The sequence below is a fragment of the Trachurus trachurus genome (genome assembly GCF_905171665.1).
Source record: "Trachurus trachurus genome assembly, chromosome: 16".
Taxonomy (NCBI): Eukaryota; Metazoa; Chordata; class Actinopteri; order Carangiformes; family Carangidae; genus Trachurus; species Trachurus trachurus.
The window spans coordinates 11,852,665-11,878,412 of NC_139902.1; the positions used below are offsets into that span (position 1 = coordinate 11,852,665).

Consider the following 25,748-nt stretch of genomic DNA (forward strand, 5'->3'; position numbering starts at 1 on the left):
ATTAAAGATAAAGCAGATAAAAGGGAGAAAAAAAAAAGATGCAATAACCTCTGACACAGCTGCTAATAAAGCCACATCTGGGCACAATAAACACTCTGCAAGTGCCTGAGAGCGCTGAATATTATATGGTGACGTGTGAGTTAGTGCGGGGAAGACACTGGCATCGTTAGCTGAGCTGTGGATCCTCAGAGGTATGCCACATCACCCCCTCCGCCACCACCACGATCAACCCCCCCCTCCACCCTGCTCTTTGCGCGCCCCGCCCCCGCCTCTCCCGCGCGCCGCATCACTGAGCGGTGTTCAGCACGGACAGCCGAGCCAGCACCCGCACGAACCCAGCAGCAGAGCTTACCTGGCCCCCGCCGAGATCCTATTTACATTTTTTTCCCCCACCGAAGAAGTGAGGACCGAGACGGAGGGGCCCTGACGTCACCATGCCAGGTAGAGAGTGAAGGGAAGGGAGGTCTGGGTCGTGAGGAGGTGTGGAGGGGGAAGAAGAGAGTAACACTGCGGGTGTGCTTGAGTGGTGGTGGCCTCTCCATCCCGGTGAACACCTTTCGGGCTCGGAGCGCGCTCGGACGCACGTACGATGATGGACGGCTGGTCGCCGCTGCTGCTGCTACCGCTGGCGCTGCTCGCCATTGCGGGAGGTGAGTAACTTGTCCGTCTATTAATGGCTCCATCGATGCGCTCTTCTTCTGCGCGTCTCTCTCTTTCTCTCTCTCTCTCTCTGTGAGTGTGTGTATGTGTGTGTGCGTCGACACCTATTCTGAACAGGTTTGGTCAAAGTAACGAGGGAGTGAGTGTGAAAACAAAAGGAGTGGTTTGATGCTGTGGAGAAAATGACTCTTTCATTGCTGTGTCACCGTCTCTCTCACAGCAGCAGCAGCAGCGAGCGCGACGGAATGATGTAGTAGAGGAAAAATGACCCACTCTGTACATTACATGTGCACAGTGTGGAAACAGTAGCAGGCATTTTCACATTACACATCTGGAATCTAAGACATATCCTTTTAAATGAAGGTATTTGTATTTTGAACCAGTATAGCAGGTTTTTGGGGACCTTTCTGTAAAGTAACACCAGGTGGCACAGGTATGGTAGGACTAAACCACAACAAGACTGCTGCTGTAGTTTGTTTATTTTGGGGGCTTGTTTGAGAGGAAACCACATTTTGGAGTGGCAAATGGGCCATATATTGATATTTTCCTCATTTTAAAACCCTTGAATGTAACTTGCATTGGTTTCATGAACAGCAGGTAAGGAAGTGAATCCACAGACAAGACACTGTTCACCTTCCTCTAAAGAAAAAAAAGCTGGAGGGCCATTGCAGCAGTAGCAACCTGCTCTGTCTACATCCAGCCATACAGAGACATACAGAGATAGAAATGTTATCACCCATATACCTCTCACCACCACCCCCCCCCCCCCCCTCTCTCTCTCTCATTAACACTGAGGTCCTGCATTGAGTGGGCAGGTTAATGAGAGGCACTTTGAGCTAAAACAACTTCTACATCCTGTCATCAAAGGACAAATGATGTGTCATCCAGCAGCACAGCACAAATGCCTCCTGCCTCAGTCCGTGTACCAGATAAATGCTCTTTTTGTCTTTGCAGAGGAAGTCCATTAAGTAGATGAGTCTTATTTACAGCACTGTTGTTGCATCAGGAGCAAATGAGGTATGTGTTAAGTGTAAAGCTATTAGGGTGTTTGGACATGTTTTACCTCCGTAAGTTGGCTCTGATTTGGTGTTAATTTGTGTTTACACAAGAGGTTCGCTCCGAGCGCAGTGGGAAACACATCAGCTGATTGGTTGAATTACAGCTGCCTTAATATTTCCAGCCAGTCCATAGCAGTGACAGGGCAGAGGCCAGCTCAGTGCCTCTGAGCAAAAACACTGTTTGACACTTCCTGCGTTGTGGCACATACATAACCACACACACTAACACACCTCCATCCACACACACACACACACACACACACACACATGCCTGGCCATCTGCCTTGCATTGACTAACTGTTCATCATCACCCATGGCGACAACATGCTCCTGCTTTCCCTCTGTCTGACACACAGAGAGAGAAGAGCTTTACACCACGCAGTTCATCACAATAGATCCAAGAGCTATCACAAAGACATACAGTGCAAGATCAAATACTTTGACCTGCATTAACCTGCCATTTATCATTTCAAGCACCGGGTCCACACATACACAAACACACACTCACACACAGGAGCAAACATGATTTTTTTTATATAGATAGCTCGTTTTATTTTCATAACAAATGGCAGCTTTTAATGACCTCATCAAAAACATTTAGAAATATGTTCATGATATAAGAGAGCAGCATATTCATGACCAGCTGCAGATTATTATCAAGAAACAAGTATAGCCTGCCCTACAGTATGGACACAAATACAGCAGACATAGTATGTCACACTACTTCATTTTAACAGTTGGTATTTGATTTAGTTAATATAACCATTCATTTATCTGGCAATTGATTCACAAAGTGTTTCATAGATATGACAGCAGATTAAAAAATAGTAAATAAAAGCGCATAACATACATCACAAATATAAAGTGAACAGGAGTAACATTTTTTGAATGAATTAAATGAGAAAATAATATAAATAACAATCAAATAACATGAATTGAAAGCTCGTAGAGTATTGTTTATGTGCCTAATGGTGCGCAATATTTGGCACCAAGAGCAGGGGGTTTGGGGGGTTGATGGCTCCTGAGTTCAAACAGAGGTATGTGCTTTAAAAGAGAAAATGCTCCCAACATGAAATATCACTTGAAGGAGCTTCATAAGCAGCAGAGTACTAATGAGTCATCTTCCCTTAAGGGAGAAAATCTGATTAGCATCATCCTCCGAGACTCTAAACTCAATCCACACACAAACATGCACACAGACACATATTTGAAGAAATGCTCACACTGAGCACGTGGTCATACACACACACACACACACACACCTGGAGCACGAGCTTGTAATAGCACAATTTATAGATTCCCTACAAGGGAAGGGAGCAAGTAAGATAAATAATTGAAAATTACGTAGGACTTCTTAGAAAACACAACAAAAACAAGCAGAGACTCAGACGAAGATGATGATCTCTTGCATTCTCATTTGTTCACATTTGCCCATGGTGGCCCCCCGGCTTGTAACCTTCATATCACATTCACATAAGTGAATTACTAGAGAGGCGATGTGGACTGGAGACACACACACAATAATATTCAGTGTCAGAGGAAATATTGGCATTGATCGACTGAGATGTAGAAAAGTATGACGCCTCCAAATCCATAACAATGCTTCGTTACATAAGACTTTAACATACACAGATACACAAACATCCAAAAAAAGGAGTCAGCAGCATTTCCTGGCTCTGCAAGGACACTCAAGGACATTTCACCACCTGTCTGAGACGCTGCCGTGAGGATGTGGCCATCCTGCTATGTGAGGAGGATGTCTCTTGTCATTTCCCCAGCAGGCCATGCATAATAAACAGGTCTGGGGTGGCTGGATTGACCTGATGCAGGGGTTACAGGATATGGAGCACGGCGTGTGATAGTCCCATCCACCAAGGACATTAAGTGTATGTGGATTCGTTTACTACGACACTTTTATTACCTGCTTCTTAAAACGGATCCCGTGTCTGTGTATGCATAAATGTATATGCACTGTAATCATAGTCCCCTGCTCCATATGACCACACTTAGAGAGTATCAACTAATCGTGTCTCTGGCAGTGCCACAGTCTAGAAACTTCTGCTCAGTCAGTTTGGCCTGTCATCACTTTCCTGCTGCACCGTTCCAGCACTCTGCAGCATCTCAACCTGCAGGTTACAACAGCCCTCTTATTGTCTCTCTCTCTCCCTCCCTCTCTCTCTCTTTCTCTCTCTCTCTCTCTCTCCTTCTGTCACTTTCTGTCTCTATTTTCTCTGTCTCTATCTCTTTGGACCGACTCCCAATACACAGCAGCAACAGGATCAGATCAGCGAATAGGGGGCTGCATCTGTGATTAGAAATGCACAGCAGACTCAAAACAGAAGCCGGCGTTTGTATGTGAGAATGTGTGTGATTCCGTGTGTAAAACTGTGTGCTCTCATGTGTGATTAGTGTGTGTGTGTGTGTGTGTGTGTGTGTGTGTGTGTGTGTGTGTGTGTGTGTGTGTGTGTGTGTGTGTGTGTGTGTGTGTGTGTGTGTGTGTGTGTATGTGTGTGTGTGTGTGAGAGAGAGAGAGAGAGGGAGAGAGAGTCAGTGTGTTTGTGTGAATGAATGTGCAGCAGTAGTAGCAGCACACAGCAGTGTGTGGCCCTGGAGATTAGAGCGAAGCAGAGGGAGAGCACAGAGGTTTAATAGAAACTTAAGCAGTGGAGAGGAAGAGGGAGATAAGAGACATTTGGAAAGTTAAGAGTTTTAATTTTGACTTTGTCTGAGAATATTTTAAAAAGGAAAAAAAATTAAGGACTTATACTGAGATACTTACGTCAGAGCAACACTTATGTTGCTGAAGTGTTTATCAAGGTATGTTGAAGATAACACACCCTCTCCCCCGATGAAGTCATGTATGAGCTTTCTTGTCATCTCTGTAGAAATTACCTGCAGCTGCCTTTAACAGTACAACAAAACCAGAGAGAAATAAAGATAAGAGAGAGAGCGTCATTTTGACGACTTCCTCATGTGCACGTACTGTATTACTCTCAGGCGGCAGGCTTCAGGCTGGTGATAATGTGGCCTTAGGATTTATGAGTAGCCAAATAATGGCTGTTATGAGAGACATAATGCAGTTCAAGTGATGTGTTTTATTACAATCCCTGAAATAGGCGCCTCTGGTAGAAAGCCGTACTGTCTTTCATGCAGCTGCTGCCTGGGTTGTAAATAATACAAACAAACCACAAGACCTTATATTCTCAATATAAGGATTTCTGTGCACTGAGGTTTTTCAACTGCAGATTCTTCTGTCCACCTGATTTCCCCTGATGTGACTTCAAAACATTTTCCACAGTGTTTGACAGTGTGTCCTGTATCATCTTGTCCCAGTGCTTCACTGAGGAAATATCAGTCATACACTTACTATATATTAAAAATATAATGTAAACCTGGGATGCAGCTTTATATTAAATGGAAACTTGTAGCTACACATATTATAAGGCATTACTGCAAACCTTGAGCTACTGGCTGTGGTTGGGAAAAGAATCATAGATATAATAAATAACAGTGCATTGGCCCACTACATGCATTTTGATACTTGGCGTCCCAGAGTGGCCTGTTTATACTGTAGCTGACAGTAGGTATGAAGCTATTTATAACACTGATTATTTATTATTGCTATCCAGCAACAGTACAAAGATATCTGGAGTAAGCAACTCAACAAATTAATCATTATCTCAGTATTTATCAGGGCTGCAACTATTGATTATTTTCTGTCATTGATTAGTCAGTTCATTGAATAACTCATGGGTCTGTTGCCATATATTGAGATAAATGCTCATTGCATCAGTGCAAAGCTTAAGGTGCTATCAAAAAGTCCCAACACAGTGAATATTCACAGTTTTATTTGAAAATAACTCAAGACACTAATAAATTCTATAGATGTTCTTTTAGGCAAACAACTTTCAGCTTTAATCTCAGGTCTCAAGCTATAAAACACAAGGAGTCAGCAAATATTCATTTTAATGCATCTTACACATTAGAATTATTTCTTATATAATATCCTAATGCATTTATCACAGTTACATTTTTCATGCATGCACTTTTTTCTTTAAGTTTCTATATGCAACATTTGCATCTATAAAAGATCTTTAGGAATACATCAATGCAACAGATGAAAAAGAGGGGGATATGCATAAAAAACATGTCACTGTCATGAAATGTACATTATCATCTTTATTAGTTGCTAGAGACTCAACTGGCCTTTCTGTTCTCAACACAGTGTTTGTTGAATTTGGCAACAGTGAAGCTTCTGTCGAAGCTTCTGTCCTCAGTTAGTCTACTACGGGATGTCTTTGTCTTTTTTTCTTCTCTTTTCTTTTGGAGTGATGTGATATTGCGGCTGGATGGAGGATCAATATTAATATCTCAGTTCTATGGACACTACAGAGCCAATTGGGTGTTGCCAGTAGATCAATGAATCCCTCCATTATTGATTGAAGAATATTTCAACATAAAAGCTCCCCGCAGCAGCCAAAAAGCCTCTTTAGTAGAGCACTGAGGGAAGAGCAGAGAGCGATCCTACTTTCCAACCTTTTCTCATTTGAGCGTGCTGTATAAATAGAGATCATCACTGTAATAGTCTTAGCGGGATAATTCAATTTAGCGCTCGCTTCGCCCTCATTTTCTCCACATTTGTCTCTACAGCATGTGTGGACTCTGGCCTCTAAGTCGTGTCGTATACTGCCAACAACAGATGGTGTAAAATTTAATAGTTGATCATTCGATTTGATCAAGCACGCTGCTTCCACCAAAATGTGAGGATCAATAGATGGAAAGAAAGAGAGACGGATGTAGATGTGAGGCAATCGAAGAGTAAACATGGCCGCCATGCCATCTCATCTCTTCCTGTGCTGTGTCAGTGTGTTTGCATGTGCGTGGTGGTGTGTAACTTCCCAAGCTCCAGGGTCTGATGGGGAGCCCTGCTGAAATATTCATAGTGTCACATTAAGTTTGCAATATTTGCACTGGAAAACAAACCAGTATACAACCTGAGCTACTAGCAACACTTCAGCCACTCAGCTCGGCCTTTAGCGTGACATAATGTCATACAGTACATGGAGACAAAGCGTCTCCACGTACGAAGAGCAGAGATCCGTCTTTGTTTAGCAGCGTTAATAAGTGTTGCAGATGAGCAGCCAAGTTAAAATGTTTGCGCAGCGATCAGAGTGTGGATATTTTTGCAGCCCTGTTCTCGAGATAAGGAAAAACCAGAATAGACTTGCAGCTTGCAGCTTGCAGCTTTCTGTCTGGATCTCTAATTTGTCTCAGTGCTGTAGAATATTAGTTTGGACTTTCATACTGAGCCTGTGCAAATGTTGTAGTAGAGCTGAAAATAAAAAATGATTCAGTGAGATACAAGACAAGACTGCGCAATTTGTTGTTTAAATGTGTGATTTTCTTAATCCATCTCAAAGCATGTATAGATGAATATGTATAACAGTGGGTTAAAACAGTATTTCATGAGAAAATACTGGAAATGTTAAGAAATGCTGCATCTCAACATATTCATATATTGTGTGGGGAAGAAAGCTCTACCTGAATCCTTTCATCTTCACAAAAGACACTTATTCTTTGGCCTGTTGAAGCTGTTCTGTCGTATCATGCTATAAGCTCAAAGATAAAAACCAGAAGTTTCACGAAGTGTCATCGAGACAATTATCCTGAACTGCAGTTGTAACATAATTGTATTCAGGAGTTCCTTGGCATTTATTCAGCTTCGTCAGTTTGGCCTCGAACTTTGTGCCAGCACCTTAAAAAAAAGGAAAAAGAGGGGCTTAGTCATCTCAAGTGAAAAACCACTGAATTACTCTTCATGCTCAACAGATATCATATCAACGTGAATCAGCCTTCACCTGTTGGAGGGTTGTGTTCAAGGCGCTGGGGTCAGTGTGGTGAGCTTCAGAGCAGACACCCTGCATCAAATCGCCTTTTTTTCTTTTGAGATGCTTGATGCATATATAAAAAGCAATATCATGAGAACACTCCTCTCATGAGCTGTGTTTTCAAAGAAGATGGATCATAACTGACGATCGCTTTGTATAAATTGTTGTCTCGTTAGCGAGGGCATGAAACTACCATTTACATTATGAGCACGGCTGACAAAAATATGGATGTTTTCTGCTCCATCATTATTTAAGGGAAGCATATTAGCTTCCTGTCTCATCCGACAGTGTTATTGCCTTGTGCTTCTGGGACTGATATACATTACTCATAAGGCTCAGACACAGACAGTGATGCTTATTTCCCTCATGAATACGTGCACACAAAAAGACACATGAACATACAGAGCGCTACACACATGCGCTGACAGGCAGTGTATTGATGATGGTGGATAAGCGAGGGAAAGGGGCAATAAATGGCCAGTGGCTGTCAGCAACAGGGAGATGGAGATAACAGGGAGGAGAGATGGGGGAGGCAGGGGAAGGAAAAGGAAAACATAGACCAGCGTGGATGATGGAAAGATGGAGAAAATGTAGAAGAAAATGAGACGGGAGAGAATGGACACAGGAAAGAGCAGGAGATTACAAAAGAATAGATGGAGAGCGAGGAATTACGTGTTGAGTTTACAGGAACGAAGAGAGTCCTCATTGATCCAGAGACAGAGGCCATCATTCCTGCTCAGTGAACACAGCAGCACTTCAGGGAAAGAGGAGGAGGGTAGCATGTCAAAGAGGAGCTCGGAAACATACTCGGCTTCAGTGAAATAGTGACCACAAAACAGAATTAGTGGTTTGCAGAGTTTGTTTTTCATTGTCCACCTAAATCACTATTTCAATTTTTACCTCACTAACGAGACAAATCCAAACGTTGTTTCCTCTCAAACATATCTGCTCTACTTTTGGAGCTGATAGTTATTGACTTGGGTTGATCTTTCAGTCTGACAATTATATTCTCAATTGTTTGATTTCTAACATGAGAAACATGCAGATCAATATTTTCTAAAAACTCAAATGATTTCTTTGTAATCTAACATCCAAAGATAGTTTACCATGACATAGAGCAGGAAAAAAATGGATTTGAGAAGCTGGAACCAGTGTAACTCTTTATTTAGTCTGGTCATTTCTTGATCTTTTTTTTTTTTTTTTTTTTTTTTTTTTGCAGATAATGTGTTTTAAGTGTGATAAAGGTGATTAGGATGTATTCCTGTCTTTATATTTCATATTATTCCTTTGTTTTGTATAGTTACTGTTAAAGTCTGTATTACGTGTATACTGTATGGACCACAGTTTAGCTTTCACCAACATATCATTTTCCATGTCTGTTTTCCTGCCCTTCTAACAGCCTTTAAAATACCATGTTAGAAAATGACAGTGCTGGTACAATTAAGTTAACATTAAGCAGCCTGTGTTTATCATCAGTGGGAAAGTGTGAGGCAGTTGTGAGAGCAAAAAGATGCAGCACAGGAGCAAACAGATGTCGGAGAGGCAGGGGGTGAAGAGGAAGGAGGAGGAGGAAGTGCAGAACAGTTGTTTTTTCTCTATGCATCGTGTCTCTCAGTCAAACGCCTCCTCGCCTGCATGTGGTGTTGTGACAGCTCTGCCCAAACTCGACCACTCACACAGATATGACTACAGATGGAGTGACGGTGGACAGGAGGGATGGAGGGATGGGGCGGGGGGGAGAAGAGACAGGGGAAGGGAAGTGAGAGATGGAGTGAAAATAACTGAGAGCCACAAAAGACTGGCAGTGGGGGTGGGGTGAGGTGGGACTGGGGATGCAACACGGCAGAGGAGAATAGATGGAGACAGAGCAGAGGCATGAAGAGAGCGGTAGAGACAGAGAGGATAGCGATAGAGATGTTCAGACTGGTTGACTCATTCTTGTGATGTCAGATCTTGTAAGAAGTGTGTATCGAGCTGCGCTGACGTGCTCCAGCCGGCAGTGATGAGTAATGCCATGGTTCAAAGGCTTTGCAATCTCAATACACATGGATAGCCATGTAGCTCTCAAAGCTGGGAGTGAGGGCAGTGGCCAAACAGAGAAAATCAACAGCACCACTGATGTCCCGCTCCCTGCATGTTTGTACAGTAAAGGCCAATTCGATACGATAAAAACTCTTTTTAACTGATGCCAAGAGAGACACAGATGGCTGTAACTCCATATAGAGGCAGATGACGATGATGATAATGTGTTCTCATTACAGGCGGCCTCGGGGCAGACACAGAGGAGCGGCTGGTGGAGCATCTCCTAAACCCAGCCCACTACAACAAACTGATCCGTCCTGCGACTAATGGCTCCGAGCTGGTTACTGTGCAGCTGATGGTGTCGTTGGCCCAACTCATCAGTGTGGTGAGTGTGCAAACGTCTTGGAGTGTGTGTTTGAATCTGAGCGTATACCTTTCACACCAAGAGGACAGTTCATCACACCTGAGGTTTGATTGGGCATTTTTGATAAGTTTGCATACTGAAAACACATAAGAAAGGTTATAAAAGTTAAGATCTTCCATTTGAATAAAGATATTAAACCAAATTAGACAATACTTTCTCTTCCAATTCTTGGCAACTACAATAAACCATGTCCAGAATGAGAACAAAATCAATGTATTACCGCCTCAGCGGCAGAGCTTCCCAATCAATCAATCAATCAATCAAGAAACTGAATTAGTGAAAGAACAACACAACCTCCTCAGTTCTAACATCCGCGTGGAAAACCAATAGAATCACTAAATCATCACTAGCACCGTGTAAGTACACACCAATTTGGCACAGCGTCCCTGTCTACTTTCCATCATGGCAACAAAAGATAATCACTCATCTCCCTCACCATCGTTCAATATGCTAATCGAGGGAGGGACCAGTTCCTCCATTACTAACGTTTCAAAGCCATTCTTACACACAATTTTAATCTATTATGTTTGGCTTTATTTTCTTCTCTCCATTTGTCACGTTTGCTGTTTTTTGTCAGCTGTGTGTGGGCATTTGTTTATGTCACCTAAATATGTGTATGTGTGTGTACGTATAAAGGTGTTTAGTTATGTGTCTGTGTTGCTTAAACAAAATCATGTAGTGGGAGGTGTCCCTAATGTATTACAATTACAGTGCTCACTATGCATCCATAAACTGCTCCTGTGTTACATTGTTACATATTGTACTTAGATTATCAATATTTATGCAGTAACATGTAAGCAGCATTTTAATGTTTTGCAGTAGCTAGCTTATCTATTTTATATTCTGTTAGGGGTTTTAATGAGGCAATGCAAAGTGAACAGTAGGTTTAGAGATAAATGTAATGGAGTAAATCGTGAAGTATTTCTCCCTGTATGTTGTGGACTAAAAAAGAGAAAAATTGCATAAAAGTGTAATATTCAAATAAAGAATACACATTATAACTTTGGCATCTCTGATCAAAACAATAACAAAAGGCAGTGAACACGAGACGTTAGGGAAGGGTTTGGAGCTGAGATAGCTGCTAACATTTGTTTTGGTTATTTCTCTGATGAACTTGTGAACCAAACGTCCAGGAGGTTTTTTATCAGCAGCCAAGTTATCTGCAAAGGTGTCCTCCTCTCCAGAAACAGAGGGGGATTTAAACTTTTTGAAACACCCATAAAAAGCATGTTCACTTTGTTGGGAGCTGAGCTGTCCACCATTGTCCTGGCCTCCAGGATTCAGACTTCCAGTGACAAAAATCATTAATCTGGTTAAAACATAGAGTTGAAAATAATCAATGTGTAAAAGTACATGTGTCTTAAAATTAGATGAAATTCTTGCTGGCAAAACACAACACTGAACAATGAGTATTGGGGATATGAGGTCACTGAATGGCAACCGAAGACTCGTACATTATTAAAACATGTTAATAATCACTTATTTCTCTCTATATATTATAGGTTTATTCATTTTTAGAAATGTTCATGTGAAATGGTTACACATTGTAACATTTTAAGGCTTTGTTTACATTTAACATTCAGTTTACTCATTATGTTGAGTACGACTCAGCTGTTGAAAACAGTGAATAATTCTACTTTGGCTCTGGAAGAGCTTTCTAAAGTCTGAGAAATTAATCCTGATGACATAATCAGGGTTATCTTGGCTTGAAGACGTCAGTGTTTTTTTTTTTTGTGTGTGTCTGCATTACAAACTGGGACATGGAGTTTGAAAGGCATTTGCATTAACCAAGCAGGAAGGCTTTAATGAATGATCCTATCAAGTTGCATATTACAAAGTGTTGGCTCCATTGTTTTTGAAGCACGACTCAGCCTATAGGGACTCCGAATCAGGATATCCTGGCCTCGCTGCCTCCCTGTTATACCACTTTGTGTTAGGAAATCTGTCACTCACACGTTGTGAAGTGCTGTAATAATGATTCACAGTTTGTAATGTCTTCTTCCTCCACAGCATGAAAGAGAGCAGGTGATGACCACTAACGTCTGGCTAACACAGGTGAGACTTCTCACTCTTCTCCTCATCTTACCATCTCAGCATATTGCAGTAAACAACCTGCCACACACAGAGAGACCAAGGCAGAGAAATGATTAGAACATAGACCAAACAGTGACTAAAAGATTTAATTTTAGACTTTTTCGCCTGAGTTTTCACAGTGTGACAGCCGGGTCAGTGGAAGTGAATCACAAATCACATGGGACCTGAATGGTAGTCACAGTACAGTGAGAGGGAAAAAAAACGATGCCATAGTGTTATTATACCAGTAGACCACAGCATATGAGCAGTGGTCCAGTTAGTGGAGGGGAAAGATGCAGCTTTGTGTTCCACGTTTCACTGGTTCTGCGGCTGGTAGAGTCTCAATCCCCCACCCCCACACCCACTCCCTACCTCCTCCTACGCCTCAAGTGGAGCAGCGCCTCTGAGATCTGACAAGACTGGTGAAGTGTCAGACAGTGAGAGAGACATCAAACCACGCACGGCCTCGAAAACCCAAAATCTGACAGGAAAAATATGAGCAGCGAGTTGAAATTTATGAGCGAAGAATCAGGGTTTGTTCTCTCTTTTTATCTTTTTCCTTTTTTCTTTTTTTTCTTTTTACATCCGAAGCACAGATAAGTGATGATAACACACGCTCGTTGCACAGAGCCCTTTTTTCTCTGCAGATTTTGTGATTTACCATGACCTCACCCTGTGAAACCTGGGAATAATGTGGCTCTGACTGAACTGTGACCCTCTTCTACATGGCTGGCTCTTTGTAGTGGTTACAGCTGAGGCCTTTAACATGTAGTTGGACGGATTTACACACATAAGTTATACAAATGCGTCCACCCACACACATCGGCAACATATGTGCTTCCTTTCAGGTGCAGGTGTGTGAGCAGATTACACAGGCATGTGTTCAATTTGGATGTAAATTTAGATCTATAAATTAAGAGTTCCCTGAATGACCTCCAGTGTCATCATTATGGACGCTGCCTTTTCGATTGGATTGTGTATAGCTTCATAGTTTTTTCTATCTCATTGTTCACACACAGGTACACACGGCCCCCCACCCCCACCCACACACATGCACACACACTTGCACCTGAGCAAGTTAGGATTTATGACATGTAACGGAGCGTAGAATGGCCATCAGTGCTGTATGGATTCCTGGCCGTCTGTAAGCAGGGGAGCCAAGGACAACTGTCCCGAGCCAAGACAGACCATAATGACCATAATGCATCACAGTTACTGCAGACGACCTAGCATGGGCTTTACAGCTCGGACATGGCTGTAATGTAGGAGAGCCAGACAGGAGACGCTGTTACAGGTCACGGAGGCTGAGGTGGGGCAGTGTCGACGACTGACACACGACATACAGAACAAGATAATGCTGGTCTTTTACGCAAGGTTACACAGGGGACATGGAGACACACACACATGCACACACGCACATACGGAAACAGCCTTAGTGTAGACGCCGTTTTAATCAGGCTGATTGGTTTGTGGCTGGGTGTGTTTAAAAGACCATTCAGGGTCAGGGTTGATGCGAGCTCTTCTCTACCTCTCTCTCTCTCTCTCTCTCTCTCTGTATCTCTATATCTCTCTCTCTTTGGCTTAAAGTTAAAAGTATGATGTAAGCGCAGGGAGGACAGACAGCACAGGATGTTCCCCAGGCTTACGCGGCCTCTGATGCGTTGTATCGACCACCGACTGACTGGCAGACGGACAAAAAGATGGGCAGAGAGACTTTCTCCTCGCTGCTCCTGACAAGATGTCTTTTCTTTGCTGTTGTGTGATTGGCCGATGAGTGACTAAGCTCTGTGTTTTCTTATTGGCCCTCAGGAGTGGCAGGACTATCGTCTGACTTGGGTCCCTGAGGAGTTTGATGGAATGATGAAGGTCAGGCTGCCCTCAAAACACATCTGGCTGCCTGACGTAGTGCTCTACAACAAGTGAGTCACTCACTCACCCTCCTGTCCTCACCTCAGAGGGCTCCTAGGAGACACACACACACACACACACACACACACACACACACACACACACACACACACACACTGACACCCACAGGCTCGGGGGAAACACGCATGCTCCAACACATGCATAACAAAAACACACACTGAAACAATCCTCATGTTTAACCGACAATAGTTTAAAGACAACTCCCTGTTGCTGTGATGCAGCTGCCATTGAATCCAAGTCAAAAACATGAATTAAATACCTGAAGATAAATAAACTGTGTGATACGACTGTATATGCTCACTGAAAGCACAATGCTGTTTCATTATATAGTATCTCCAATTCTCAGGAGATATATGCTGTACATGCACAGCAAATACATTTGCAGATACAGATGAATTCACACAGGCAGAAGCAAAATGCTCTCTCTCCAAACTATAACACACAGCTCTAAGTTCTGACTCGGCCTCCGACAGGTCCTACCTACAGCGTAGACGCTCTGTGTGCAATGAGTGTGCACCCTTTTACCTTCAAGATCCCATTAGGTACAGAAACTCAGAAACCAAATCCCAAACTTTGTGGTAATTTAATTAACCAACCAATTTCCTTAGGAATATGCAGCATGGGAGAACGGCATAAATTATGAATCTAGTTTTTAATTAAAGTCTTAAAACTATATTTTGACAGTGGGACCAGTCTCTAACAAGGCAGGAGCAAAGGATGAGGTCATAATGCAGGACCCTCCCGAGGCAGAGTTGTATTGAAGTGGTGCAAATCTAATCAAATTACCTTTAAATAACTGATAATGACTGATCAGTCTGGATGAAATGGTTACAATCAGCTATATGGTGTAAGTTTTGCAAAATCATATATGTAAAATAATAAATGAAATATAAAAAAATATATATTTTAAATAATAATAATAATAATAATAATAATAATAATAATAATAATAATAATAATAATAATAATAATATAAATCATTTTATCTACACTGTAATTAATTGTGTTTGACCGGGATGTGTTGTATAACACAAAACTCTTTGTAATTAGAATTTGCTTGTATGCCCGAGGACGTTAAGTGTGTCTTAATGTAATGGAAACTGAGTGTCAGCCTATACTGTATGTAAATCAGCTCATCAGAGTGCAGTGATCTGTCTGGCCTTCTCCTCTTTCCCTACCTCCGTCTTTACTTTACTAAAGATTAAAAGATCCCTGACCCACCAGACTTTGGATAAAATGATCCCGTTAATCCCACATACCCCAGTTCGACGAGCTCTCCTCCAAGTCTTCTCCATTGCTTCCAGCTCCTGTCACTCACTTAAACATGAGGATTATCTCTGCATATGGCGGCACTCAGGTCTCAATTTGATTTCACAACCAAATCGGCAGGAAAGTACTTGAAAGTCTACTTGAGTAGGTGGGTCAGCTCTGAAAGTACAGTCAGAAATGATGAATGATCCTCTTGTGTGTGTCATATCCTACACCATTAGCCATAATTAATTAGTGCTTTTGCTAAAATCTTCAGTTAAATGGAAATTCAATCCTCAGCTTTAATGCTGTCAGCGGGCTTCTGATCAAGGTGCCTAATTTGAGCTCTTTAACTTGACCCTGTGTGACCTGGGAGCTGCTTCCTGTCTAGACTGAGCGTTCATTCGATCCTGCTACCTTGCTCCTTGTGTTTTATAAGCAAGTGTGTGTGTGTGTGTGTGTGTGTGTGTGTGTGTGAGTGTGACCCTGCTGCCCTGAGACACCTCAGAGTCGTAACATCATAACCTCTCTATCTCTGTTTTTGTGCGTTGGTATGTGCGTACTTGTGTGTCCTAGAGGTCTGGGATGAATGTGTAACGAGCTTTGTCATGTCCCACAGTTCATAAGACTCATTATACTTTATGTTTACAAAGTTGTTAATAATAAAATCACCATATAAAGGTTTCTGTTTTTGTGTCCTCTCCCTCTCTGTCCCTCTCACCGTGTCTCTCAGTGCCGACGGGGTGTACGAGGTGTCGTTCTACTCTAACGCGGTGGTCTCCTACGACGGCAGCATCTTCTGGTTGCCCCCGGCCATCTATAAGTCGGCCTGTAAGATCGAGGTCAAGCACTTCCCGTTCGACCAGCAGAACTGCACCCTGCGTTTCCGCTCCTGGACCTACGACCGCACCGAGATCGATCTGGTGCTGCGTACGGACGTGGCCAGCATGGACGACTTCACGCCCAGCGGGGAGTGGGACATCATCGCCCTTCCAGGCAGGAGAAACGAGAACCCGGCCGACCCTACGTACGTGGACATAACGTATGACTTCATCATCCGCAGGAAGCCTCTTTTCTACACCATCAATCTCATCATCCCCTGCGTCCTCATCACCTCGCTGGCCATCCTGGTCTTCTACCTGCCCTCGGACTGCGGAGAGAAAATGACGCTCTGCATCTCGGTGCTGCTGGCGCTCACTGTGTTCCTGCTCCTGATCTCCAAGATCGTACCCCCCACCTCGCTGGACGTCCCTCTGGTGGGGAAGTACCTGATGTTCACTATGGTCCTGGTCACCTTCTCCATCGTCACCAGCGTGTGTGTGCTCAACGTGCACCACCGCTCGCCCACCACACACACAATGCCCCCCTGGGTTAAACTGGTGTTCCTCAACAAGCTTCCTGCCCTGCTCTTTATGCGCCAGCCGAGGAACAGCTGCGAGCGTCAGAGGCTACGCCAGAGGAGGAGGGCCCAGGAGCAGAAAGAGGGCGGGCGGAGCGGGGAGGCAGGGGCCTTGATGGTGGGTCTCGGGCTGGGCAGTGCCGGCGGGAACGGAGGGGCAACCTCCACAGGGGTGTTCGGCAAAGAGGACAGTGACCCCTGTACCTGCTATGTGAACCGAGCGTCTGTGAAACAGTTTGGAGGGGATCTGGGGGGTGCAGGAGGTGGATCCATGGATGGGCTGAACAGGGTGAGGGAGGGCCGGGAGGGGGGCTCAGGAAACCTGCCGAGGGGGCAGCAGACAGCGGGAGGTCCTGCTCTGACTCAGGCTCTGCTGGCTCAAGCCTGTCCAGGCTTTGAGGAGGCTGTGGAAGGAGTACGCTTCATTGCCAACCACATGAAGAGCGAGGATGATGATCAGAGTGTGAGTATTACTGTACATTGTACATTTACTCTCTACTCCCATTTCAGTGTTACATTAATATAACAAGTTGTGTTGCTCATCAGGATCCCAACCAATACTAGACCTTTAATTTAGGTTGAGAATGAAATTGACACTTGGAAAGAGGTAACAATAGTATTGCCCCCCCCCCCCCCCCAAAATTATTATATAACATAAACACAGAAAAATGTAGGTGAAGGTTTTTTTTTTTAAGATTATAGAAATAATTTCTATTTTATTTAAATATAAGTAGCAATAACTTTGTTTTGTTGACTGTGGTTACAGTCATAACCCCACAGAGCTGTACCCTGACTGTGCAGTTTGTCTCTATAGATTGAGTTTTTGCAACCTTTAGCTGAAAAGCTCTCTTTTACCTTGTTGTTTTGGTTTTAAGGCCTCACAGCTCCTGTTTATTTTCAATGAAAAGACTTAACTGAGCACATTAAGCACATGAATGGATGACATTTTTACGCTTTAATTTAAACACAGTACACAAAAACAAAGCAAAACATGTGTCATACTGGAAATGCTGCCAGTAGTCTACATCCTGCAATTTCTTACCACCATACACTTCAATACCAATAAACAGATTTGTTGATGCTACCAGCCTGCCAACGTGTCGCTCAGGCTCTTCTCCTCATTAGAATAAAATATTATCTTGTCCACGGGTGGATAACATCATACCATAAATCAGCTCCTTTTATGGGAATATGTTAGCAATCATAAAAGGCGTTGTGAGCAGCACAGATCTGTCGTCTCAGTACCGTATCATGTTATTATGGTCATGACAGAGCTGTGCAGCCGTGTCGTTTGGCTCTGCCATCTGAAACGCATGAGGGACTACACCAGAGCACAGGAAAGGAAGACAGATCTGGTGATGCAATCGTAGCCGTCTGAATATTCAACACAGACATGTAATTATAGCAGCGGCGTGACGTGTGCATAGAGAAGGCGTAAGAAGAGGCAAGCGATGGAATGAAGGAGCCCAGACGACGGGTTGAGGGCGGCATTATTTATCGCTTCTCCTTCAAGGCATCTTAGGAGACCGGGCTCCTCTTCTGGAGTGAAAAGAAACTGACACGGGAATTAACAATCCTCTGTAATTCTGTCCATCATCGCCATAGTTACCACCCCGTCGCCATGCCGACCGCTTGAAAATCCTCCCTCCCCTCCCCTGCCTCAGCCCTCCCCCTTCCTCCCCAAGTCATCATCACCGGGGTTACAGTGTCAGCACACCCTCCGTCTCTCTGCCCTCCATCACTCTCTCCCTCTCGTCTCCCGTGTCCTTCTCCTCCTCCTTGACTCGTGCCAGACCTCATCAGCGCTTTGTGGCAGAAGACGTCTCCGCTCACATTAACCCTTCACCTCCATTAACCCTCAGCATAGTCAGAGGCAGAGAGGTAGATAGAGACAGGATGTGGCAGAGTGTTGATTGTGCTCACCCCCCCCTTCTCTCTTTTGTCTCATCCCCATCCACAGGTGAGTGAAGACTGGAAGTACGTTGCCATGGTGATCGACCGCCTCTTCCTGTGGATCTTTGTGTTTGTGTGCGTGTTCGGCACGTTGGGCATGTTCATGCAGCCGCTCTTCCAGAATTACACAGTCAAGACCATCAACAGCTCGCCAGGCTGACCACCCCCCAACCCCGACCATGAACACGCTAACAGACAGCCCCCCTCCCCGACCAATCAGCACAGCAGGACAAGGGCCAGAAGTGGGGAAGGAGGGGGGGGGTCTGGGTTTTATTGTGTCTATGGAACTGGAACCAGAACTGGACCTGATCAGCAATCACACCCATTACCTTTCTAGTAACGTTTTTTGCAACGGACTGTTTTTCTTGTATGAAGAAAAAGGAAAAACACCATCATACTCTTACCTGCAGATGTTTTTTGTCCAGATGTTTAAAGGACCGACCTCCCCTGTCTGGTGGAAACGTCCCTCCCTGATCTCCTCTTCAGCCAGTCAGGGAACGAGGATGCTATGATTTACTCCTTGTCGAACCTTACGCCAGCCAATCGACACTTTCTGCCTGCTGCTGACTGCTTAATTGACACATGACATGCCCGCCTTCAACTATGACATTACTCATTCACAATATTGACTGATGTCACTAAGAGCTAATCAGAAGGGGAGGGGAGGTTTATATCAAGGTTCTTATGCATTCATTTTATTTTATTTTTTCAGAAATCCACTACATCAGTGAACTGATTCAGTATATTTTATCATAGCATAGCTGCTTACCACAGTATAGCATTGAGTATATATTATTAAGATTTCTCTATGTGTTAGCTCATGCAAGGGTCTGTTGCTGGTAGAGAGGCTACGGTGTGTTGTATGATTGTCTAGATAAAACAAGAATGTGTTATAAACTGTATTACACAGCCTGTGACGCGCACACTAACACAATATGTGTACAAGCAACAGATTGTGAAGGAAAATACATAGAGCGTATTTATGACAAAGAAAGAGCCAGGATGCATTATTAGAAGGAAGTCAAAAGGGGTAAAGTAATAGATTATGCATGGACAGTCTTTTTGCTTAGAGAGTTGTGCACAGTAGGTAAAGCACAGCAGCCGCCTGCTGTGCCAGAGTGCACAGCTGCAGTGAGATGAGCTGAGCTCGTGAGAAATTGAGGAATCGGAGCCAAGATGGTGGATAGGACTTCCTGTTGGATGGTCAGTGGAATATGATTCCTCCCAGGCAGATTACCCAGATGTCTGCGGCAAAGATCAGTGCTGGAAAAAAAAAGTTACATGTAAATCAAAATATATTGGTCGTATAGGATGGGGGTTTTATCTTGGAAATTAAGCTATTCTGTGTATTAATATGTAATTTCACAACTGCTTCTTTTCTGTCATTGCTGTGATTATCAGATCAGAGTAAGACAACGTCTCACCGGTTCCTCCTCTCCCCTCCCCTCCCCTCCCCTCCCCTCCTCTCCTCTCCTCTCCTCTCCTCTCCTCTCCTCTCCTCTCCTCTCCTCTCCTCTCCTCTCCTCTCCTCTCCTCTCCTCTCCTCTCCTCTCCTCTGCAGTGGATTCTGTTCATGTATGTAATGTTAAGAGCATATGTATACATGTGAGTGAGCCCCTTCCCCTAATCCATTATCACATCTGTCAGTTACAATGTGCAGGAGAGTATACTGTGTGTGAGTGTGAGTGTGCGTGCGTGCACATGTGTGGTGTGTGTTCGTGTGTGCGTGTGTGGTGTGTGTGTGTGTGTCCCATCCCCACACACCCTTTCTAATAATCTCTGCCAACCTCTCTCCAGTCCTCTCCCCCTTATCTGGTCTTCCATGGACAAACACATTTCTGACATGTTGTCCAATTAAAATAATGATAACCTACATCCTTTGGACGCCTCCTCATTAGGTCAGTTTTCCCTTTTTATCGTGGAATGACCGATTTATCTTATTCCCACAATCTTCCCAGGTGTCCTGACAACCAAGTGAGATATATATAAAATGCCTCTTTCGGGTGCACACAGAATTTTTTCAATAAACAAGAAAGACATGACAACATAACCAACACTGAAACAGTGGTATCAGGCAATAAATAGTTACAAAATAATGGGAGGAAATAAAAAAGGAAATGGCAATACATGATGCTAAATAGTATAAAGGTGCGTGACAGGCAAAACTGGATAATGAGACCTTCACAAGAGCAAGCACAATCCAGATAGTGAGGAGGAATAAAGCAGGATAGGCCGAGACAAAGGACTGTTAGTGTTGTTACTGCATAGGAAAGCCACTAGAAATCTCTGAAAAACTGCTGTCTAATCCTCGGTCACTGTCACTCGCTGCGAGTTTCTCTGGCTTTTTACAGTCAAGTGGCCAAGTCTGCAGCTCAGCTCAGTACGGGATAGGAGCAGTGTGTGTGTGTGTGTGTCTCTGTCTGTCTTTCTGTCTCTGGAGGACGGGATTACCCGAGGGGATCCCCCAGCAGATCCCAGAACAAGTGTGAAAAGCCTATCAGAGACCTGTGAAAACTGTAGGCCGCACGGCTCCACATGGCCAAAGTGCTGCTGTCCACCCTCTTCTCTCTCTCTCTCTCTCTCTCTCGGTCTGTCTCTCTCTTTCTCTCTCTCTCTCTTTCCCTCTCTGACCTTTCCACACTCCTTCCTCTCTTCTCACTTCCTCTCTCATTATCCTCCCATATCTCTCACCTTCTCCTTCCTGGCTCTCAAATCTGCTCCTGTGCACACCTTAACCAGTCCAATAAAGGTTGTAGGTTCAGATTAATCAGAGAAAGTGTCTGTGCTCCATGTTTTACTCTCTTGTTCACACACACACACACACACACACACACACACACACACACACACACACACACACACACACACACACACACACACACACACACACACACACACACACACACACACACACACATGCACCTACACGTAACCTATAGTCTGTACCCTACTGTCTTACACAAACTTCCCATTAATCTTACACCACAGGATGGCATGAAAGAAAGAAACGTTTCCTGGCTTTCTAATATTGGGGCTGGTTATTTCCTTTCCTTTCCTACACACAAACACACACATGCCGACAGACTCACATACTGCATATTTCTCTCTTAGGAAGCAGGGCTTTTAAACAATCATGGGTGTAGGGCCCAGCCAAGGTCACTTCAAGCTCTCATTATACTGCTGTAAAAACAGGAACTACCTGTTCATAAAATCTCTTATGATGCAAAACAAGACTATGATGTTAACAGCAGCCTCGTGTCAGTTCAATGAATAGTATAACATTGATATATTGCCACTGATTGACAAAACAGTAACAGTAATGTCTCAAATCTACAACCATCTGCCCTAAAGCAATTTAAAGATAATGGAATAAACCTCCGTCAGAACCACAGGACTCATCTGAGCACCATTTGCTGCCACCTGGTGTTCATCATATGTCTTTACTCCTCTCTGCTGTAATAAAGTACAATTGACATTGTGTTTTTTGAGTAAACGTCACATTTATTCTTTCCAGGGGGGAATTCCTTTTGTTTGAGTGTGTTACAAAATACATGAGTAGAACAGGAAAGAGAGATGTATTCACATATTCAACAATGACAGGTGTTGAAACTGACTTAAACTCTCCAGATTTTCACATTGCAATGAACACAGTTTGTAGTGGATTGATGGGACACTGCAGATTAACACATAAACATCCACCATTTACATCTCGGATGACTATTACATCTGTGTGTGCGTGTGTGTGTGCATGTGGAGTGCATGACAGGATGTTCTTCTCTCCCGTCTAAACTGTCTCAGACAGGAGAGATGGACACCCTGTCCTGTCCTGTCCTGCAAACCCACAAGGTCCTCCCTGCACCTTGTCCTGAGGGCGTTCACTTCTTCTTCTCCGGCTTATCGTTGTACTCCAGAAAGAAGTCGTTGCAGGCTACGGTAAGAGCTCCGACCAGGATGATGAACTCGGTGAAATCTACCTCCCCGTCATTGTTGGAGTCCAGGTCTCCCATTACCTTATCCACGGCCTCCTTATCCTGGGCATTCTGTATGTGTGAGGATTCAAAAGACAAGTTAGGGCCAGATCTATTTTATACATGTGAAACTTGCGTGAGCATTTTGTATCAGTAAGTGTTTACGTGCGCATCCTTACCCCAAGGTAGTTACCAAGCTCTGTGGTGAGCATCTCTTTGAGCTCAGCCCTGCTCAGTGTGTATTTGTCCCCCTCATTTCCAGAGTACTTATGAAAGGTCTGGATCATGAGCTGCATGGCGCTCTCCAGGGTAGAGGCGTTCTCTAAGTTGGGCAAAGACATTCTGGAGGAGGATAGAAGAAAAGAAGAGACTGAGGAGGAGAAAGCAAGAGCCCATGTACTTCTGCCTGCAGAATCTGCTTAATCAAGCATGGAGGACCAGTCTGCTGCAAATCAATACAGGTTAAAGCTTCTTTGTTGCTCTCATACACAAATGCATGCACATACCCTGTTTGTCTCTTGGACACTCAATGCCAGACTTGCTGACAGACAGGCATACAGATAAGGAATGAAGAAAAACACATAGCACATAACACATACTGTAGCTACAAACTGATGGCATCTATCCATATCTATCCAGTGACAGCAGAGTCAGAAACCCTGCACGGCCCTGGGAGTCAAGTTTGCTCTCACTCATCAGGAGTGTTTCCTCCCTGCCAGTGGTCCTGATAAGATGCTGCTGCAGATAAACCTATCCTCAATCTGTTTGTTGCTTTGCCCCGGTGAAAGGGACCTGTGGGAGTCAGGACGTAGTCAGCAGCCGGACATGTGAGCCAGCTGATAAGACTGAAACTCTAAGCTGGTAAAACAGCTGAACCAGTAGAGGAGATGTAACCAGGACACAGAGAAGCAACCCGAGCTGGCTTTTACTTTAGCTTTGCAGGATGGTAGAGAACACCGGTGACAAGTGTAAGTCCTTGCCTTTCCTGAACCTGCATCACCTCTGAACTGTGAGGACTTTTCCTGGCTGTCAGTCACTTCCTACATCGGTCTCTTCTCATGGACACAGTGCTCCAAGCTGTCATGAATCAACAGCATAAAAAAAAAACACTCATCATAATGACTTATTGTCAAGCTTTATCTTGCTGTTGTCCAGATAACAAGATAAATGGAGGTTCCCCAAGTTATCAGTGAATGAACAGAAAGCCTTTCCTGTCTCTGTCGTCGATTTGCACGGGGAATTTTAACGGACAGGCGCCTTCAGACAACATCACTTATCAGCTGCAGGAGTAAAAATCAACTTTTGAGAGTACAAATAGTCTGAGAGATGCTGAGACACAGTTCCCAGTGTTTAAATCTGTTCCCTGCATCCTCCTGACTTTGCTCTCTTACCTGAGTGAAGGTGGAGTGCTGGCTTCTTGATCTGGTGCAGAGAGAGGAGGCGATGGCGATGGATGGATGTGGAGGATGAGCAGGACAACGTCTTAAATACATCCCTCACTCCACCCATCCCACCTCTCCCCTCCACCTGTTGCTCCTCTCCTCCTTCCCAACCCCCACCCTCTTTCATCTCCCCTCCTTCTCTGTTTACGCATCAGACACCTGCTATCTGCTGAATTGCCACAGGTAAGATCCACCTGCCCCCCACCCCCTCCCCACACACACACACACACACACACACCCCACCCCTCATCACAATCGGTCAGAGATGACATATTGACAGAGAGCACTAATGGTACTGTAACTACAAGAAGACATTAAGCAAATTAGTTTACCGTTACTAATATAGCCGCAAGACACACCACGAGTTCGCCTGTAGGCTATACAGTAAACGCGGCCCGTGTGGTTACTACAGTTAAATTAAAGTGAAGTAACACTACAGCTAGTGAGTGTGAATAGTGAGTTTGAGAGACAGATAATTAGTCTGTAACATTCAGGCATTGATGAGCTCATCTCACTAGAGCAGCAACATTTCCTCAGCATAATGAGGCGTGGTGCAAAGACACCAACGCATCAGTCACTGTGCTACAGCTCTGCTATTGTGACAGTAGATTTGTGCTACTACCTTGTTGTGCAACCATTTTGTACTTAATGTCAAAACAAAGGATAGAGATTGATAGATGTAAGGTCTCTGCAAAGTGTACGATTTGAAGAAGCAAATTGGATATTTGGGTAAGTCACTGTGTGTGTGTGTGTGTGTGTGTGTGTGTGTGTGCGTGCGTGCGTGCGTGCGTGCGTGCGTGTGGTGGGGAGGTGAGATGTTTACTGGAGGTTATGTCTGATATAGTATCCGCAGGATTAGTGTAGCACAGGTGAATGGAACCATCACACCTGGCAGCCATGCAGAGAATTCCCCAATACAAAGGCTTTACAAAACGTACACAACAAAGGAAAACACACACACGCACACACACACACACACACACACACACACACACACACACACACACATTTACACAAAATACATTAAAAACAGATCACATGCATGCGCAAAATGCATGGAAAAGGTTCTGTATCTACGTGCATTTGGGCAGTAACACATATTTTAAATAATTTGGGTCTATCCATCCAACTTAAGCAATGTAACCAAAATAACGAAGGGCATGAAAAGTATATGAAGACTCACATAATCATGTGCATTTGAGTGAGTGTTCTACAGGATCGTGCAGTATTTAGAAAAGAAAACACCATGAAAATAATTAATGCAAAAGCACTGTCATTGCAAGATGTCATGAGTATGTTTGAATCTGCCATCACAACACTTTAAGTGCATCTTCTTGTTTGTGTGTTGTTGCTGCAGTGTATTGTGTCTATGAGTGGAGCCGTATGCACCATATGTGTGTATGTATAGTGTTGCAGAGTGGAGGATGGTACACAATAGGAGGCATATACTGTATGTCAGGATCTGGTTGCAATAGTTGATGCATCTAATGGCTGCTGAGTTTGACTAGCCATGGATGTCATGGCTATATTTAGCAAGTGTCGCTGGTAGCTGTGGAAGGAACAGGCGTTGTTGTAGAGGTGCCTGTGGTTCAATGACAAATGAAGGAAAAAACTGTACGCATCTAGTGTTTGTATAGATAAATATATATTTATCGTTTCCCAGCAGAATTATGATGGAGGTCAA

The 25,748-nt window shown here is 43.9% G+C and overlaps 2 protein-coding genes across 2 annotated transcripts; one reads left to right on the top strand and one right to left on the bottom strand.

Moving 5' to 3' along the window:
- Positions 1-589: 589 nt before the first annotated feature.
- On the top strand, positions 590-18,814 carry chrnb2 (cholinergic receptor, nicotinic, beta 2; the record flags this gene model as incomplete). The annotated part of the gene is made up of 6 exons (XM_083988922.1): positions 590-650; positions 9,868-10,013; positions 12,063-12,107; positions 13,935-14,044; positions 16,036-17,164; positions 18,662-18,814. The coding sequence occupies 6 exons, from the start codon at positions 590-592 to the stop codon at positions 18,812-18,814; spliced, it is 1,644 nt and encodes a 547-aa protein (XP_083845048.1).
- A 3,715-nt stretch (positions 18,815-22,529) lies between these two features.
- On the bottom strand, positions 22,530-24,030 carry s100t (S100 calcium binding protein T; the record flags this gene model as incomplete). Its single annotated transcript, XM_083989027.1, has 3 exons — positions 24,014-24,030; positions 22,802-22,964; positions 22,530-22,694 (listed from the first exon to the last, which is right to left on the bottom strand). Exons 2-3 carry the CDS (start codon positions 22,961-22,963, stop codon positions 22,530-22,532), a joined length of 327 nt encoding a protein of 108 aa, XP_083845153.1. The 5' UTR covers position 22,964; positions 24,014-24,030.
- Positions 24,031-25,748: the final 1,718 nt, after the last annotated feature.